General features: G+C 38.4%; 1 protein-coding gene across 4 annotated transcripts; it reads left to right on the forward strand.

Annotated features, from left to right (window-relative positions):
* Nucleotides 1-308: 308 nt before the first annotated feature.
* On the forward strand, nt 309-15,147 carry LOC120536882 (bryoporin-like). 4 transcript variants are annotated; one of them, XM_039765419.1, is made up of 4 exons: nt 8,256-8,355; nt 8,456-8,589; nt 14,170-14,616; nt 14,681-15,147. In XM_039765419.1, the coding sequence occupies exons 1-3, from the start codon at nt 8,347-8,349 to the stop codon at nt 14,594-14,596; spliced, it is 570 nt and encodes a 189-aa protein (XP_039621353.1). In that variant the 5' UTR covers nt 8,256-8,346; the 3' UTR covers nt 14,597-14,616; nt 14,681-15,147. The 4 variants fall into 4 exon arrangements, 2 of the variants coding, with proteins under 2 accessions (XP_039621353.1, XP_039621354.1); XM_039765420.1 differs by having other exon boundaries at nt 14,170-14,598; nt 14,663-14,681; XR_005635220.1 differs by lacking the exons at nt 8,256-8,355; nt 14,681-15,147 and adding an exon at nt 309-528 and having other exon boundaries at nt 14,170-14,619.
* The last annotated feature ends 1,564 nt before the right edge of the window (nt 15,148-16,711 follow it).

Below are 16,711 nucleotides of genomic sequence, written 5' to 3' on the forward strand. Positions count from 1 at the left end.
TGCTATATAAATGTAATTGATACATTATTATTAATGCCCTTATCTAGAATTTCCTGCCTGGCATTCAATGCTGTTAGCATTGGGTTAAAAGAGTCTGCGACTGATAAATTATACACTTTTGGACAAATTTTGCCATCAGTTAGATTTTAAATGTACTTAAATATTTATAATTTCAAAAATCCAATAGAAATCTTTTTTACAAGGTAGAAAATGAAAGTAAAACTTGAAACTTCCTGACACTGCACAGCTGCTCCTACTTTGATTTTTATTTTTGTTGCACAGGAAGTGACTTTGCGGGGTACGCCTTTAAAGACAGAACATTTAGGAGGAGCTCAGCAAGGTTTTTCAAATGCGTAACTTCTAGAACTCAGCATTTCAATCTGGACCTGCAGTGCATTTTGATGAAAAAAATGCTTTAAAAATAAGAAGGAAGGACTGCTGCACTGAAGATTAGCTTGGCTTCTAACTAGAGAATATATATTTTTTACATTTTATTACATTTAACACCACAACCTTCTCAGCAAAGAGGTGAGCCCCTCTACTTTCTTTATCATTGCTGAAGAAAAATGCAGATTGACAAAATGTCTTGACTTATGCAATAGGAAAATATATATATATAACCCCGTGACCCTGTGTTCGGATTCAACGGGTTGGAAAATGGATGGATGGATATATATATATATATATATATATATGAGGATCATCAGTGTGTTTACCTACCTAAGGAGGATGTATTTTGTGCATATATCTGCAGTACACATTTGCAAGTATCTCAAGTCATTGATACATGATCATAAGACAATTCCTTTTCATTCTTCCTTTAAAATAATTGTGAGAAATTTCACGTTTGTTAACTGTTATGCACCAAATTTTTATCTTTGAAAATGAAACTTGCTTCAGCCAGCTAGTTTCCCTTCCTATAAAATATGCAATTAGTTACTTTTTACTTTAAATGAAAGTAAGTCGTGCTGCAATTTACTACCAAAAAGGCACATTTTAATTAATGATAATTAAGTGGTGTAACATATTTTTACAAATTATATAGAAGCTCCCAGTTATTCTAAGTGCCTATAGTCTATTCAATTCTTTATGATACCAACTTTGAATACTGGACTTATGGTCTTTCTTACATTATAAAATGTACAATTTTTAATGTAAGCCAGTTTCTTATTATTTTTCACGAATTTAAAAATAACTTTTTTAAAACATTTTTAACAGTCAGTCAGTCAGTCATCATCCAACCCGCTACTCTTTTATTATTTTTCTCTTGCCAAGGTCTTTATTATATGACAGGACAATTATCACTGGGTCTTTTTTTTTCTTTCTTTATTTCCTGGTTTTGATTGAACAGAGTGGCAAGGTGGCGCAGTGGTAGCGCTGCTGCCTCGCAGTTAGGAGACGCGGGTTCGCTTCCCAGGTCCTCCCTGCGTGGAGTTTGCATGTTCTCCCCGTGTCTGTGTGGGTTTCCTCCCACAATCCAAAGACATGCAGGTTAGGTGGATTGGCGATTCTAAATTGGCCCTAGTGTGTGCTTGGTGTGTTTGTGTGTGTCCTGCGGTGGGTTGGCACCCTGCCCAGGATTGGTTCCTGCCTTGTGCCCTGTGTTGGCTGGGATTGGCTCCAGCAGACCCCCGTGACCCTGTATTCGGATTCAGCGGGTTAGAAAATGGATGGATGGATGATTGAACAACTTTGCAAATGTAATGGAGAATAAAAAGTGGCTAAAATTAGGTACGAAGGAGGTTCGAAACATTTCACTTTTTTAAAACTCTATTCATTAAGAATTTCAAAAAAAAAAATGACATCACTTTTCCACATAGTCACCTTCATTTGCGATGCAGTTTTCCCAGAGTCATACCAACTTATTTAATGCTCAATTAGAGGGCGATTTAAAATTATGTTAACATTTAAATGGTGGAAACGATTTATTTACAAAACATACTTCATATGTGCAAGATGATTTACAGGAATGTCTCAATCAGTTCGCCATCATGTTCAACACACAAAAACCAACAAGCACAGTACCATTTAAAGCCCAAACACACATTTCACGTGGATTGATCAGTACGTTTTCTGTCCTTCAGGTCATTGATATCACAAACTTTCCTGTTATATACACGAGCTCCTTCACCATCTCACATAACCAGAAATCACAGGGTGTCAAATCAGGGGAGTGTGGAGTCCATGTCAGTGGTCCACCACGACCTATCCATCGACCTGCATAGGTGTTGTCGAGATAAAAATAATCCATTAGTGGTCACATAATTTTGACTCATCCTGTACTACTCCTAATACCTTCACCTTTTCCAGAGAAAATATGAAAGTGCGGAAACATTTTAAACGTCTCTCTTATTTTTTAGATTTTTTTTTTTTAAACATATGATGCACTTTAACTGAATTAAAAAAAAAGTAACTGCATAGTATGTGGCATGTTGTCTGTACTAATTTATAATCCATAAACACTCACTGGTCAAATTCTTAAGACCACTGTACTAAACTGGGCAGGGCCTACTTTTGCTCACAAAACAAATTCAATTCTTTGTGACATGGACACCACAAGATGTTGGAAACTTTCCTTTGAGACTCTGGTTCATGTTGACATGATTGCATCACACAGTTTTTGCAGATGTTTTAGCTGCACTTTGATGCTGTGAATCGCCTGTTCCACGACATCCTTGAGCTGTTGTGTTGGATTCACACTGTGGGAAGGCCACTGAAGAACACTGAACTCACTACCATGTAGTAGAAACCAGTTTGAGATGACTTTTTGTGACATATGGTGCATTATTATAATGTTGGAAGTAGCCATTAGAAGATGGGTAAATACTAGCCATGACGGGATAAACATGGTCAGCAACAATACTCAGATGGGTCGTGGCATCTAAGTGATGAATCATTGGCATTAATGGGCACAAAGTGTGCTCAGAAAGCAATCTCCACATCTTCACCCCACCAACACCAGCCTGGACTGTTAGCACAAGGAGGGTCGGGTGCATGGATTCATGCCGTTGGTGCCTACCATCTGAATACTTCAGTAGACCTCGGGATTCAACAGACCAGGCTACATTTTTTTTACGTCATCAACTGTCTAGTTTTGGTGAGCCTGTGCCCACTGCAGTATTTATTTTCTGTTCTTGGCTGACAGGAGTGGAAACCGACGTGGTCTTCTACCATTGTAGCTCATCCACCTCAAGACTCAGGGTGTTGTGCATTCTGAAATGCTTTTCTGCTCGTCATAGTTGTACACAGTGATTATTTGAGTTCTGCTAGCTCAAACCAGTTTTGCTATTCTCCTCTGACCTCTGTCATCAACAAGGAGTTTCTGTTGACAGGACTGCCGCCCACTATATGTGGTTTGCATTCACTCTTAAGAGTGTTGTGTGTGAAAAATCCCAGTAGACCTGCAGTTACAGGAAAACTCAGACCAGCTCATCTGGCACCAACAATCATGATATGATGGTCAATATCACTCAAATCATATTTTTCTCCCCATTCTGGTGTTGATGTGACTATTGACTGAAGCTCCTGACCCGTATCTGCTAGATTTTATGCTCTGAGCTGCTGCCACTTGATTGGCTGATTAGATAACTGATTGGATAAACAGGCGTACATCTGTTTTTTTTTTTTGTATATGCTTCTTTTGTGACGAGGAAAGAGCAGTGAATGTCAGTTCCGAATGTAAAAAACTCGGAGAAAAACTTGGAGACAGACTGGCTGCTTTAGAAGATGGGAGTAGAAGGTATAATGTCAGAATTGAAGGTCTGCCGGAGAATCGAGAAAGTTCAAACCCTGTGAAATTCGCAACTGAACTTTTTCTAAAATAATCGGGGGCGACTTTAAAGCAGAATCTGAGATAGCAGCGGCTTACCGCGTACGCGGATCAAACACCGTCAGACCCCGACCAAGATCTTTTATAGTTCGTTTTGAACGATTATCATTTAAGCTAGAGGTGATGGCACTCCTCAGAAACAAGGAAGATATTATATATGAAAATAGCCACATTCGTATCTTCCCTGACTTCTCTCCAGCAACAGCTATTAAACGCGCAGCCTTCTATAATATTAAACAGCGGCTACGGCAAGCCAGTGTCAAATACAGCCTCCTGTATCCGGCAAAACTGAAAGTGGAATGGCAGGGTCATTTCTATGTCTTCACTAGCAAGGAAGGAGCAGAAAATGAATTAAGAAAGCTGATCCCGGGACTATTCTGATACATAATTGTGAGTCATGGCGGTAAATGATAATGCTAGGATTAATAATCTACTGTCTGATCTATTCGTTTTAAAATACGGGTTTTTTATCAGCATATATTCTCATATATTCTTATTATTACTTAGTATTACTAGGGCGCTAAATGTTTATGTTTTATTGTGCTTAATTACGTTTTCCTCCTTTTTTTTTTTTTTTCTTTTCTAATTATTTCATGTGTACCCTAAATGAGACTGTTCAATATCATACCCTTGGTTTACTGTTATTGCTATTACTGCATTAAGACTTGTTATGCTTATTTTGGACACATCTTTAACACCATCACCTGGGTTTATTATCTGGGGGTATCATCTTAATGCACTAAAATTGCTGAAGATTATATATATATATATATATATATATATATATATATATATATATATAATAAGTGCAAAATTCTTTTTTTTTTTTTTTTCCTCTTTTAAAGACTATATTGGTAACAGATATCTCTATCTTTTAACCCTAAAGCGCCACTGCATGGGGGCTTGTTGTGCTTTGGACGTGCTCTGTCTCTGGGTATGTCAGAGGACTGGGACTGCATGAAGTGGGTTTTAGCCTCACTTGGGGAGGCAAAAAGGGAGGGTGGGGGTTAAGGGGAAGAGAAAGAGAGCAGGCTTGATCTATACCTAATCTATCATCTCAATCTTTATAATTATAACTATCAACGTAATAATAAGCTGCATGGCAACAACTCTTGGGGAAATAGGAAATTAAGACCTAAACTATTTCACTTCCAGTTAAGACTATAAAATGACATCAAAAACTCAGAATCAGTGTCTCCATGATGGGACAGTTAACTTTGTAAGCTGGAATGTTAAAGGCCTGAATCACTAATTAAAGAGAAAGAAAGTACTTTCTCACCTAACAGGTCTAAATGCTAAAATAGTATTTTTACAGGAAACCCACTTACTAAGCAAGGATCAGTTCCGCTGCAAAAGACTGGACTGGCCAAATGTTCCATTCTAGTTTTACAAAGAAAACTAGAGGGGTGGGAATTCTCATACATAGAACAGTACCATTTGTAGCATCAGATGTAGTATTGGATCCTGAAGGGAGATATGTGATGGTCATGGGAGACTTATCTAACTGTAAAATGATTTTGATAAATGTTTATGCACCTAATGTTGATGATAAGGAATTTATACAAAATTTATTTGCATCCATTCCCAATCTGAACACTCATAAAGTTATAATGGCTGGGGACTTTAATTGTGTTTTAAATCCACTTTTAGATAAGACTTCCTCCACAGGGGAACGGCAACTAACACCTCAAAGATAATTACAAAGTTTATAACTGATCACAACTTACCAGATCCCTGGAGGTTTTTAAACCCAAATTCAAGAACATATTCTTTCTACTCACCAGTACATCATTGCTACTCAAGGATTGATTACTTCTTTATAGATAATAACTTCTTGCCTAAGATTAAATCTTGTAAATACGATGCTATTGTTATTTCAGACCATGCTCCGATGATCTTGGAGCTGAAATTACTAAGCCCCATACACTCACCCCGCAGATGGCCTCAACCCGCTTCTATTAGCTGACGAGAATTGTACTGAATTTATATCCAAACAAATCAAATTCTTTCTAGAGACAAATACATCCCCTGAGATCTCTGCAGGAATACTCTGGGAAACTCTTAAGGCCTTCTTAAGAGGACAGATTATCTCATATCTTTCTGGGAAACTCTTAAGGCCTTCTTAAGAGGACAGATTATCTCATATCTTTCTCACAGAAATAAATCCGAAGAAAGTAGCAGAGATAAAAAGCGAAATTACTAAAATAGATGAAGAACATGCCAGACTACCAAGCGAGACTCTACATAAGAGGAGGCAGGCTCTACATTCAGAATTAAACCTCTTGACAACTAAAGAAACTGAACAACTAATTTACAAATCCAGACATCATTATTATGAACATGGAGAGAAAGCTAATAAGCTTTTAGCCAACAAATTCACAAGCAAGATGTGCAACGCAATCTCGTAATCACTAACACGAACGGAGATAAAATCATCGAACACAAAAATATAATGTACACTTTTAGAGACTACTATAAATCCCTATATACTACTGAGTTTAAAGAAGACAATATACAATCTAATGCATTTCTGGATACATTACAGATACCACAAATTGACGCTTTTAGTGTGGAGGAACTCGATAAACCTCTGTCATTATCAGAATTACTGGATGCTATAAAGTCACTCCAAGGTGGAAAAGCAGCAGGCCCTGACGGCTACCCTGCAGAGTTTTACAAGAAATTCTCCGCTCAGCTAGCTCCCTCCTATTAGCAACATTTACAGAAGCCAGAGATAACCAATCTCTTCCACAAACCTTTCGCCAAGCACTAATCACTGTCTTTCCAAAACAAAATAAGGACTTATTACAATGTGCATCATACAGACCAATTTCACTTCTGAATAACGACGTTAAAATACTCTCTAAAATCATAGCTAGAAGGATGGAGAAAGTGCTCCCTCGTAATATCACAAGACCAAACTGGATTTATTAGGGGCCGACACTTATCTTCAAATCTTCGACGCCTGTTTAATGTAATATACTCACCAACTAAATCAAACACCCCAGAAATATTATTATCATTGGATGCAGAAAAGCATTCGACATGATTGAATGGAAATACCTTTTACTATTTTGGAGAAGTTTGGGTTTGGCCCAACATTTGTGCATGGATTAAATTACTGTATACTAACCCAGAAGCTTCAGTTTGCATCAATAACATTTGCTCAGACTACTTTAAACTAGAACGTGGCACAAGACAAGGATGCCCTTTGTCACCACTGCTGTTTGCAATTGCCATTGAACCACTGGCAATACATTGTCGAAATACTGATCAGATAAAGGGGATTAGCAGAGAAGGACTGGAACAGAAAATCTCATTATATGCAGATGACATGGTACTGTATATATCGGACCCAGAAAATTCTGTGCCTGCAGTCTTAGCAGCACTCACAGAATTTCAAAAGCTCTCTGGTCTCAGAATTAATCTGAATAAAAGTGTACTCTTTCCAGTGAATTCTCAAGCATATAATATTAGATTAGACACCCTACCTTTTATCATTGCAGAACAGTTTAAATACCTAGGGGTAAACATCACAAGTAAACATAAAGCTCTATCAACAAAATTTCGTCGTCTGCATGGAAAAAATTAAACAAGACTTGCATAGATGGTCAACCCTTCATCTCACACTAGCTGGAAGAATTAACACTGTTAAGATGAATATTCTTCCTAAGCTCCTTTTTAATTTCAAAACATACCAATATACATTAATAAATCATTCTTTAAGCAATTAGATTCAACAATAACCTAATTTATTTGGAATTCAAAACATCCACGCATCAAAAGAGCGACCCTACAAAGACAAAAGGCAGAAGGTGGCATGGCTCTACCTAACTTCCAGTTTTATTACTGGGCGGCAAATATACAGCGATAAGAACCTGGACACAAATAGAAGAACATACACAGGCATGGACCGCAATAGAAGTAAAATCCAGTACTTCTTTGTATTCCCTGCTCTGCGCTCCAATAAACACACGTTATCGGCAATACACTAATAACCCAATTGTGCTCCACTCACTTAGAATCTGAAACCAATGCAGAAAGCATTTTAAGATGGAGAAGCTTCTATCTGTGGCACCCTGCAGGAGAACCACCTCTTTCAACCTTCACAAACATATGCAGTTTTTAATATCTGGAAAAAATTTGGAATTAACTTGCTTAGAGATCTTTATATAGACAACGTCTTTGCATCCTATGAACAATTACATTCCAAATTTAACATTCCAGCTACACATTTCTTTCACTATCTTCAAATCAGGAACTTTGTTAAACAGAACCTTCCAGATTTTCCTCATCTTGCACCCTCATCCACGCTGGAAAAAATATTACTCAATTTTAAGGAATTAGACTCCATCTCTACAATATATAAAATCATTTTGTAATATATTCCTGGCTGACTGCCTTCATAACATAACTTTTAAAATTGTGGGGTAAGTTTTTGCTTAGATCAATAGCACATTTGGGAAACATCTTGTCTGGCTTGTACAAATCAGTAGGAGAAGGAGGATTGTTCTGCAATGAAAAAGGTCAGCTTCCAACCTTTTTTAACCTTGTGTGATTCTATCCTAATATATGTACTGTATTGAAATATTTTAACTTTAAATTCTGTCTTAAATTACTTTATAGGAAATGGAAGACATTACACTTGGAATGTCTCTCCAGGGCACCTCAATTACCCAGATTTCAAGAAGCATTAGGACCAACAGAAATATTGCAATTGAATTTGTAAATTACAGTGAAAAATTATTTCGAAATCCAAGGTACAGTGGGTCTTTAGTATTAATTGATCAATTATCTAATTTATGTTCATTGCATAAATGCATCAGATAACTTTTTTGTTTTGTAATTGACATTGATCTAAGCTCTGTGCGTATAATACTTGAAGTTCCATATGCACTTGTGACATATTTCAGTTTACAAACTGCAGATATGCTCTCACCAAATAGTTTATATCTGAATTAATGTTCTTTTCTTTTCAAAGTTACTAAGGTATACCTATGGACATTGGATGGTTTGCTTTCCATTGTAAAAGACTCAAAAACAAGCATTAAGGTTTGGGGAATCTTCTTCATATACTTGAAAAATGGTTAAAAAAAAAAACAAAGGTCTTCACAAGTTGAGTTCAATATGGAACTAAATATGAAAGTTAAGATGGCAGATTTATAAGTCAGAAACAGGAAGAGGTGGGATCTTGTGGCACCGGAACTAGAAGTGACGTCATCAAGCTGCTCTGACTTGAGAGGTGCAGGAGGTATCATTAGGAAGTGGGCTCTTCTGAGGTTCTGCAGGGTGGAATAAAGGAGAAAGCAACAGAGGACAGTGCCAACCCCTGGCCCGTCTGAGAAACACTCAACCCCATAAAAACCATCTGTTGTGATGTGAGATTTTGCATATAAGTCGATAAATATTTTGTATGTTTTTATTTGTAATTTGGGCAAAACTAAGTCAGAAAAGTGAATTTTGTGACGAGTTGGGGGAAGTGCTTGAAACAAATGTTTCTCTGCTTGATTCTCTCTTTCATTCCCCACACAAAACCAGGTTGCCTAACTGCCGAGCTTTACCTCAACAAATGGTTTTGGGGGATGGCAGGTGTTAAGATGTTCTATTTCCCTATTGGTCTGAAGTATGACTGTTTGGAATTGGCTTGTATCAGAAGCCTTTAAGTACCACAACGCCCTATTGGCTGTTGGGGTTGGACAGAACATCTATAAAATTTGCTTGGTTAACCTCACTCTCTATCTTACTAATATCTGATGAAGAAGCATCTCACACCATGAACTGAAAAGGACAACACAATGGAGAGAGCACAGTTCGGCAGCCATATTGAAACAGGCATGCGGCCTATTGTAAAGAAAGCTGACCACAAATGAACTAGAGACATTTTTAAGTAACTAACAAGTCTGTGTGCCACCTGAAACTACACATCACCATTTAATTAGGTTGTATGGTTGCCAATATTCAAATGTACTTTGCATATTGTTATTATTTATGAATATTATCAATAATATATTGTTTAAATTGTAACTTAACTCCTGCTTGTCTTTTACTACACCTAATTGCCTGAGGTTATAGATGTAGGAGGGAAGGTGGGGAGAACTTATATACTATAATACCTTATAAACAGTGGCAAGTCTGTGAGAGCGGCATGTTGGCGCAGTGGTAGCACTGCTGCCTCGCAGTTAGGAGACCCGGGTTCGCTTCCCGGGTCCTCCCTTCGTGGAGTTTGCATGTTCTCCCCGTGTCTGCATGGGTTTCCTCTGGGTGCTCCAGTTTCCTCCCACAGTCCAAAGACATGCAGGTTAGGTGGATTGGCGATTCTAAATTGGCCCTAGTGTGTGCTTGTTGTGTGGGTGTGTTTGTGTGTGTCCTGCGGTGGGTTGGCACCCTGCCAGGACTGGATTCCTGCCTTGTTCTCTGTGTTGGCTGGGATTGGCTCCAGCAGACCCCTGTGACCCTGTGTTTGGATTCAGCGGGTTGGAAAATGGATGGATGGAAGTCTGTGAGATCTGAGGCATTCTGACATAGGCTACATATTAATAATATAAAATTTACTCTAAAAAATATTACTCTACCAAGACAAAACACCATCTGTATATCCATTGTGGAACAGGCCCTTTACAAGTGGTAAAGTCAGTGCACGTCCCAGTGCCCCCAGCACCGATCCCCCAAAATCCAGGCCTCACAGTCCTTTGTGCCTTTCTTCTTCGAATGCAGGGAGGCGGTCCCTTTTATACCACCCCGGATGGGCTCCAGCTGTTTCCCGGCACTCCTCCTTGGACACGCCCCCGTGTGGCGGAAGTGCCGGCTGCGCACCCGGAAGCCCCCGGGTGTCCCTATTCTTCTTGCCACACCCGGAAGTACTGGGCTCCAGGGTTCTTCAGGCCCTGGGGCGCCGCCTGGCGGTGGCCACAGGCCCCTACAGGGTTGGGCTTCAAAGCCCCCTACCCGAGGCCACCAACAAAACCAAAGCGGTCACTCCCTCGATCGGGGTCCCCTCAGCCTCCCGATCCCCCGGCTGGCCTCCACCCCCAGCCACCTGTGACACCATCCATCCACTTTCTGAACCCAGTTATTCCAGTAAAGGTTCATGGTGGCCCACAGGCTATGTTAGCAGGATCAGGTGTAAATCTCTGATGGACACTATCCATTTCATTGCACTTAAAGCATACCCATGGTGACTAACACTTGGCAGTCAAACTAAACCGCACATTTTTGGAGTGTCACAGATAAACTCTGTGATTTAATGAATTACAAAGTAAAAATGGCAACTCAGTACACTTGAAAGATGAACAAAATCAGACACTATGTCTGCAGTGTTGCTTCCTTTAATGAAAATGACACAATAATGCAAATAAATGCACTTTAGTAAGTCAGTTATACTTTTTGGCTACTAGTGAGGAGCAAAACAGCCAAGTTTCAATTTACATAGTGTTTCACAAAAAAGGTATAGTTTTTTATAGGCGAATTTGCAATTGCAGAGACAAAGCTCACGAAAAATAATTTTTGGAGAAAAAACAAGGAATTTTGAAACCTCATTCATATACACACTTCTGTTTATATTTTGTGTAAATTTGTTCTGCAGTTGTACGATGCAGATAATTTGCTGCACACAAGTAAAATCAATCCTATTTATGGCTCCTGTTCACATAATTGCAGAGTAGTGCACCTTTTTTTTTTTTCAAACACGTGACATGCTGCATGTTTTCCACATAATGACTCAAGAAAATGCCCAGTTGTGCACATTGTTGTGTTTTCTCCACAGGAAAACTCACTACACAGAAAGCATCAACCTCCCTCCTGTCACTTACTAAGTGTGGAGTCGTGAAATCTGCCACAGCATCTTTTGCAGTGAATTTTCTAGGTTTGCCAGTGACTTTGTTTGCTGAAGTCTTCCATGTGTTCCATTTACGTTGGATGTTGGAGCTGGAAATGACCTTTCTTGTTCTTGCTCCATCGAAATGAATAGATAGCATTATGCGGTATATTTTGTATCCAAACACATTAGCAACATGTCCACAGATAAAAATTGGACAGGACTGTGTGTATGACTGATTTAGTGAGACACAGATAGACAGAAGTGATCATAAACAGTATACTACTACAGCTTTTGCTAGGTTTGTGGTGTACGTCACCATTTTGGATTGATGTCATGAGTCGGACAAACTCAGACTTGACAGACTAGCCCTGAGTTTCTGAGTTACAAATCAGACTTAAGGGGGCATTCAAGTTTAAAATTTCAGAAATTCCAACTTCCCACTTTAAATGGCATACAGCATTTTTTCCTAGCACCCCATGATGTTTTGTAAGGCCAACGTGACATCAGAGAGCTGAAGAAACCATATTAGATGGGGATGTCACTGCCTTTTCTGAGCTACCAGCCTGATTTTTTGTCATGTATGCACAGAGCTTTCAGTCCAGCATAGATGGCAAGGACACTTAGAAGACTTTTGCTGCATTATAATCAAAACAAGTTCAGTTTTTCTTTCCCAATTGTCTTCAATATATTTTGCAGAGTCTGCAAAAATTCCAAAACATTTCCACATTTTGCTAAACTTGAGGTGAAATGAATTCAATGGGGTTCACTCATCACTATTACCTAACATCAGCTCATTCCTGTTTTTTGGTTCCTGCAGATGAGGTTGAGAATAAGCACACTCCAAGTGCTGTCGAGGTCTGAGCCTCATTTTGGTCTGCGACACATCTTTAGGACTGTCATAAATTGGCAAAGTGGGTGCTCTACTACCAACACAATCACAACACGTGTCTGTCAGCATGACAGAATATCTGCAAATGACAGAAAATGAGGTCAATGATTTTTTTTCTCCACTGAAGATCTTTATTTAAATACTAAAGGGCAGGCAGATGCATGGGTAATTAGTACAGGAAAATTATTCCTAAACACCCTTGTTAACACCCTGTGTCAATAGGAGGAATTTCACTTTAAGTAAAACACCATTTGTTTTGAATTTTTTTCCCCCAAGCAGAACACAGAGTTTCACTTAAAATTCATCTTTCGCACACATCATTTCATCTATCACTAACAGCTCCTAAAATATGCCAGGCCCGCAGCACTTTTACTGTGGAATAGGAAATTTGAAACTTTCACCCCCTGCAATTTCTAGTTGTGTAATTTTACAGCCTCAAAATAATTTCAGTTGTTAAGTGCGATATTCTTTCCAACTCAAAGTCTTGATGACGATCTAATAAGTTGGGGACAAAATGAGCAGATAATAGGAGAGAATTTTACATGGGTGAGGTCTTCAGCAAAGTTCCACAGGATATACTGCATATACACACATATATTCTATATTTATTTATATATAAAATCCAATGTATGTCTGTCTATCTCTCTGTCTGTCTGTCTGTCTGTCCGCTTTTCACAAGAGAACTACTTAACCGATTTAGATCGGGTTTTTTTCTATAATTTGCTTGAACATTCCAGTTGATTTTGCGACTACTGGCATCGCTCTAAGTATCATAGTTCACTTGCAGGAGTGATTTATTCGTGCTAATCTGAGATAAAGGCTGTGGGCCAAGTGGAGGTTGAAGCGTGACATCAGGAGTGGGGAGCCGGGCAGGGCCCTCCTCACTCACGCGTCAACCTCCGTTCATATCAGTCTATCTCTGGCTACATTTTAGAGCATACCTTGCCTCCGCTTAACAACCGATACAAGTTTATTGATTTTTTAAAGTTTGTCCTGTTTCACTACTATGTGGGCAGAGCCACGGGGGATGGCTAGTATGATATATGTACAGTATATTATAACTTGCTTAACCACTTACTGTCATGCAAAGGTCTTTCTTTTGTTAGTCAAGTTTTGTACACTTTGCTGTGCACGTTGATGTCATTTATATTGCAACACAGGTGCTCACTATATCTCCTGGTAACACATGACCATAAGATGTCAGCATTTACTGAAAAACACATAAAACATAACAAATCAATTCAGTAAAAAATAAATATTAGAAAGCCAATGACTGATTGGTGATTCTATGTTGTTGTGCTAGGAAGCTGAATGTGTTTGTATTAGTGTGTCCTGCATCACTTTCACAGCGTCATTGTCACTATTGGTTGCCACTTTCACTTCCACATAAACATTATGTGGACTCAGAAAATTAGAAGAATGAATGAATTGAAAGACAAATGGAAATATATATCTATACTAACGTAAATTGTTAAACATTAAAATGTAATTTAAGAAGCTAACGCTCTGAATAATATACTGGAAATCCAGAATCTCCTACTGCCATTACTTACTACATTACCAATGTAGTTAGGCATCAGATAAAAAAAACATATTACAGAGAAATTTTTGCCATATTGTTCTATCTTTCCACAGGTACTACTGCTTAAGTGGTGTTAATATTATTCCACCTCAGCCTACAATCAAAGCACATACGGCAGAAGCCTGCTCATTCGGCAAGTGGAGTTTTACAGCTCGTGGAAGTGTGGGAGTTATGACATACGACATTTATGAGAATTTTGAAAACTTAACCAACAAGTGCTTGGCCATCATGTTTAGTGTACCCTTTGATTACATGTACTATGACAACTGGTTTGGTGTGGGAATTTTTAAGAATGATGAAGCATGCGATAAAAATCTGTTTAAAAAAATGTACTATGGTAGTGAACATGGCTTCAGAAGGAAGAAAGCTTCAAATGGCATCATTAAGTATAGTAGTGAGGGCATTGAAATAAATGCAGGAATGTCTAATGCTGCCCAGAGCATTCTGAAATTGGAAATATGGAATAAATATTTCAATTAAAGATCTATCTATCTATCTATCTATCTATCTATCTATCTATCTATCTATCTATCTATCTATCTATCTATCTATCTATCTATCTATACTAAAAATAAAGTCAGTCTATCTATCTATCTATCTATCTATCTATCTATCTATCTATCTATCTATCTATCTATCTATCTATCGGTTTGAACAAGTCACTTATATCTATTTCTGCAAAGACAATTATTGTTAAAATAACAGTTTTCAGTGCTCTGCTCCTTATGCTAATCATTAAGACAGAAGGTAATGCTAGAATTATTCAACATATTTATAACAAAACTATCACAATGGAAATGTATGCAATGCTTCACCTATTATTTAATGGATGAAATATAAAACTAATGCACCCTAAAGATACAGATATTGTGTGTTTAACTGTTTCAAGTCTAAATATTGTATGTATAGTATTTACCTTTTAACAATTGACTGCTTTAAGGGAGTAAGTAAACTACAGTATATAAAGTGCCACATTGCCAGTCTAAATAAGCATATTTTTTAAGCTGAATAAATACATATAACATTTTCAATGGGTTTCATGGTGTCATTCTTTTAAAGCAATGATTTATGTTTGGTTTAAGAGATATTTATTAGTATTAATAAAGCTGCAGCCAAAAAAAAGCAAAAAATAAAATAAAATAAATAACACTTGTGTATGATTAAAACAGATGCGGGCAGCATGGTGGCGCAGTGGATAGCGCTGTTGCCTCACAGTAAGGAGACCTGGGTTCACTTCCTGGGTCCTCCCTGTGTGGAGTTTGCATGTTCTCCCCATGTCTGCGTGGGTTTCTAGTCCAAAGACATGCTGGTTAGGTGCATTGGCGATTCTAAATTGTCCCTAGTGTGTGTGTGTGTGTGTGTGTGCCCTGCGGTGGGCTGCCCGGAATTTGTTCCTGCCTTGCACCCTGTGCTGGCTTGGATTGGATCCAGCAGACCCCCCTGACCCTGTAGCTAGGATATAGCGGGTTGGAAATGAGTGACTGACTAAAACAGAGGAGACCTTCCTGGCCATGGAGTACTAGAACATCCTGGAAGGGATCGACTGTTTCTCAGCCATTCCTAACATTATTTATTTTTAAAAACAAATGTGAATGAGCAATGGATCAGAACCCTTTTGTTTTCACTCATATATCCATTCTTAGATGCAACAAGTAAAAATATCCCCACCTAAAAAAGTGTTCAATTCCCCATTTTGCAAAAATAAAAATGAAGGCTGGGGGAAGGAATTTTAGTCATGGGCATGGTCATGGCTACTGCCATGTAGCTGGTTGAGGATGCGGAGCCACCAACCCATGCCCATCATGTAAACTGATGATATATGAATGACTTGACATGACAGAATGAAAACACTAACAAAACATACCATTAAATAAGATCTGTTATTGGCAAGGATTGGTTTCTAATTAAGTAATCAAGTTTGGACAAAAACCTGAATCCGTTATGGCCCTTCAGGCCTGGATTTGCAAACCCTCAGTTTAGTAGGAGTCTGCAAAGCAAGGGGATATTTGTTAAAAGCTCTCTGGCCTCCGCACAGAACTGAATTGACATGATTAGGTACAGAATATGAATTGAATAAAGTTCAGAAAACTGAATGCATTGGTAACTCTTGTTACTTGTGTCATGAAAACAAAATACTCACTTTTAAAATTTCTCTGAAGAATGCAGAAACAAAGAAACAAAACTTTGGGCTTACACCCATCTCAGCAGATTAGGACTCAAAACAAGACCTAATGCTGGCCTGTTTGATACTCCATTGCAGGGCAAACATCAGCAGACACACCTTGACTAACTAATAGAAGATCATTTTAGAGTTGTCAGTTAGTGCAATCTGTGTGTATTTTGAATTGTAAGAAGAGACGAGTATCTTGAGAAAACCCTCTCACACATAGAAAGAACATGTAAACTCTACACAATACTGGGAGTCAAAGCTAGTCTTTGACCTGAACCTGGGTAAACTTTAGCAAAAAGTCCTGCAAAAGCCCCAACAAGTGGATGAATCTGTCAGTCTTCGGCTTGTAGGCATTAAGAGCAGAGAATGATTCTTTAATTAATAAAATATGTTGTCACACATGTGCGCATGGGAGGCAGCTAAAG

This window comes from Polypterus senegalus, chromosome 10 (assembly GCF_016835505.1).
Source record: "Polypterus senegalus isolate Bchr_013 chromosome 10, ASM1683550v1, whole genome shotgun sequence".
NCBI classification, from domain to species: domain Eukaryota; kingdom Metazoa; phylum Chordata; class Cladistia; order Polypteriformes; family Polypteridae; genus Polypterus; species Polypterus senegalus.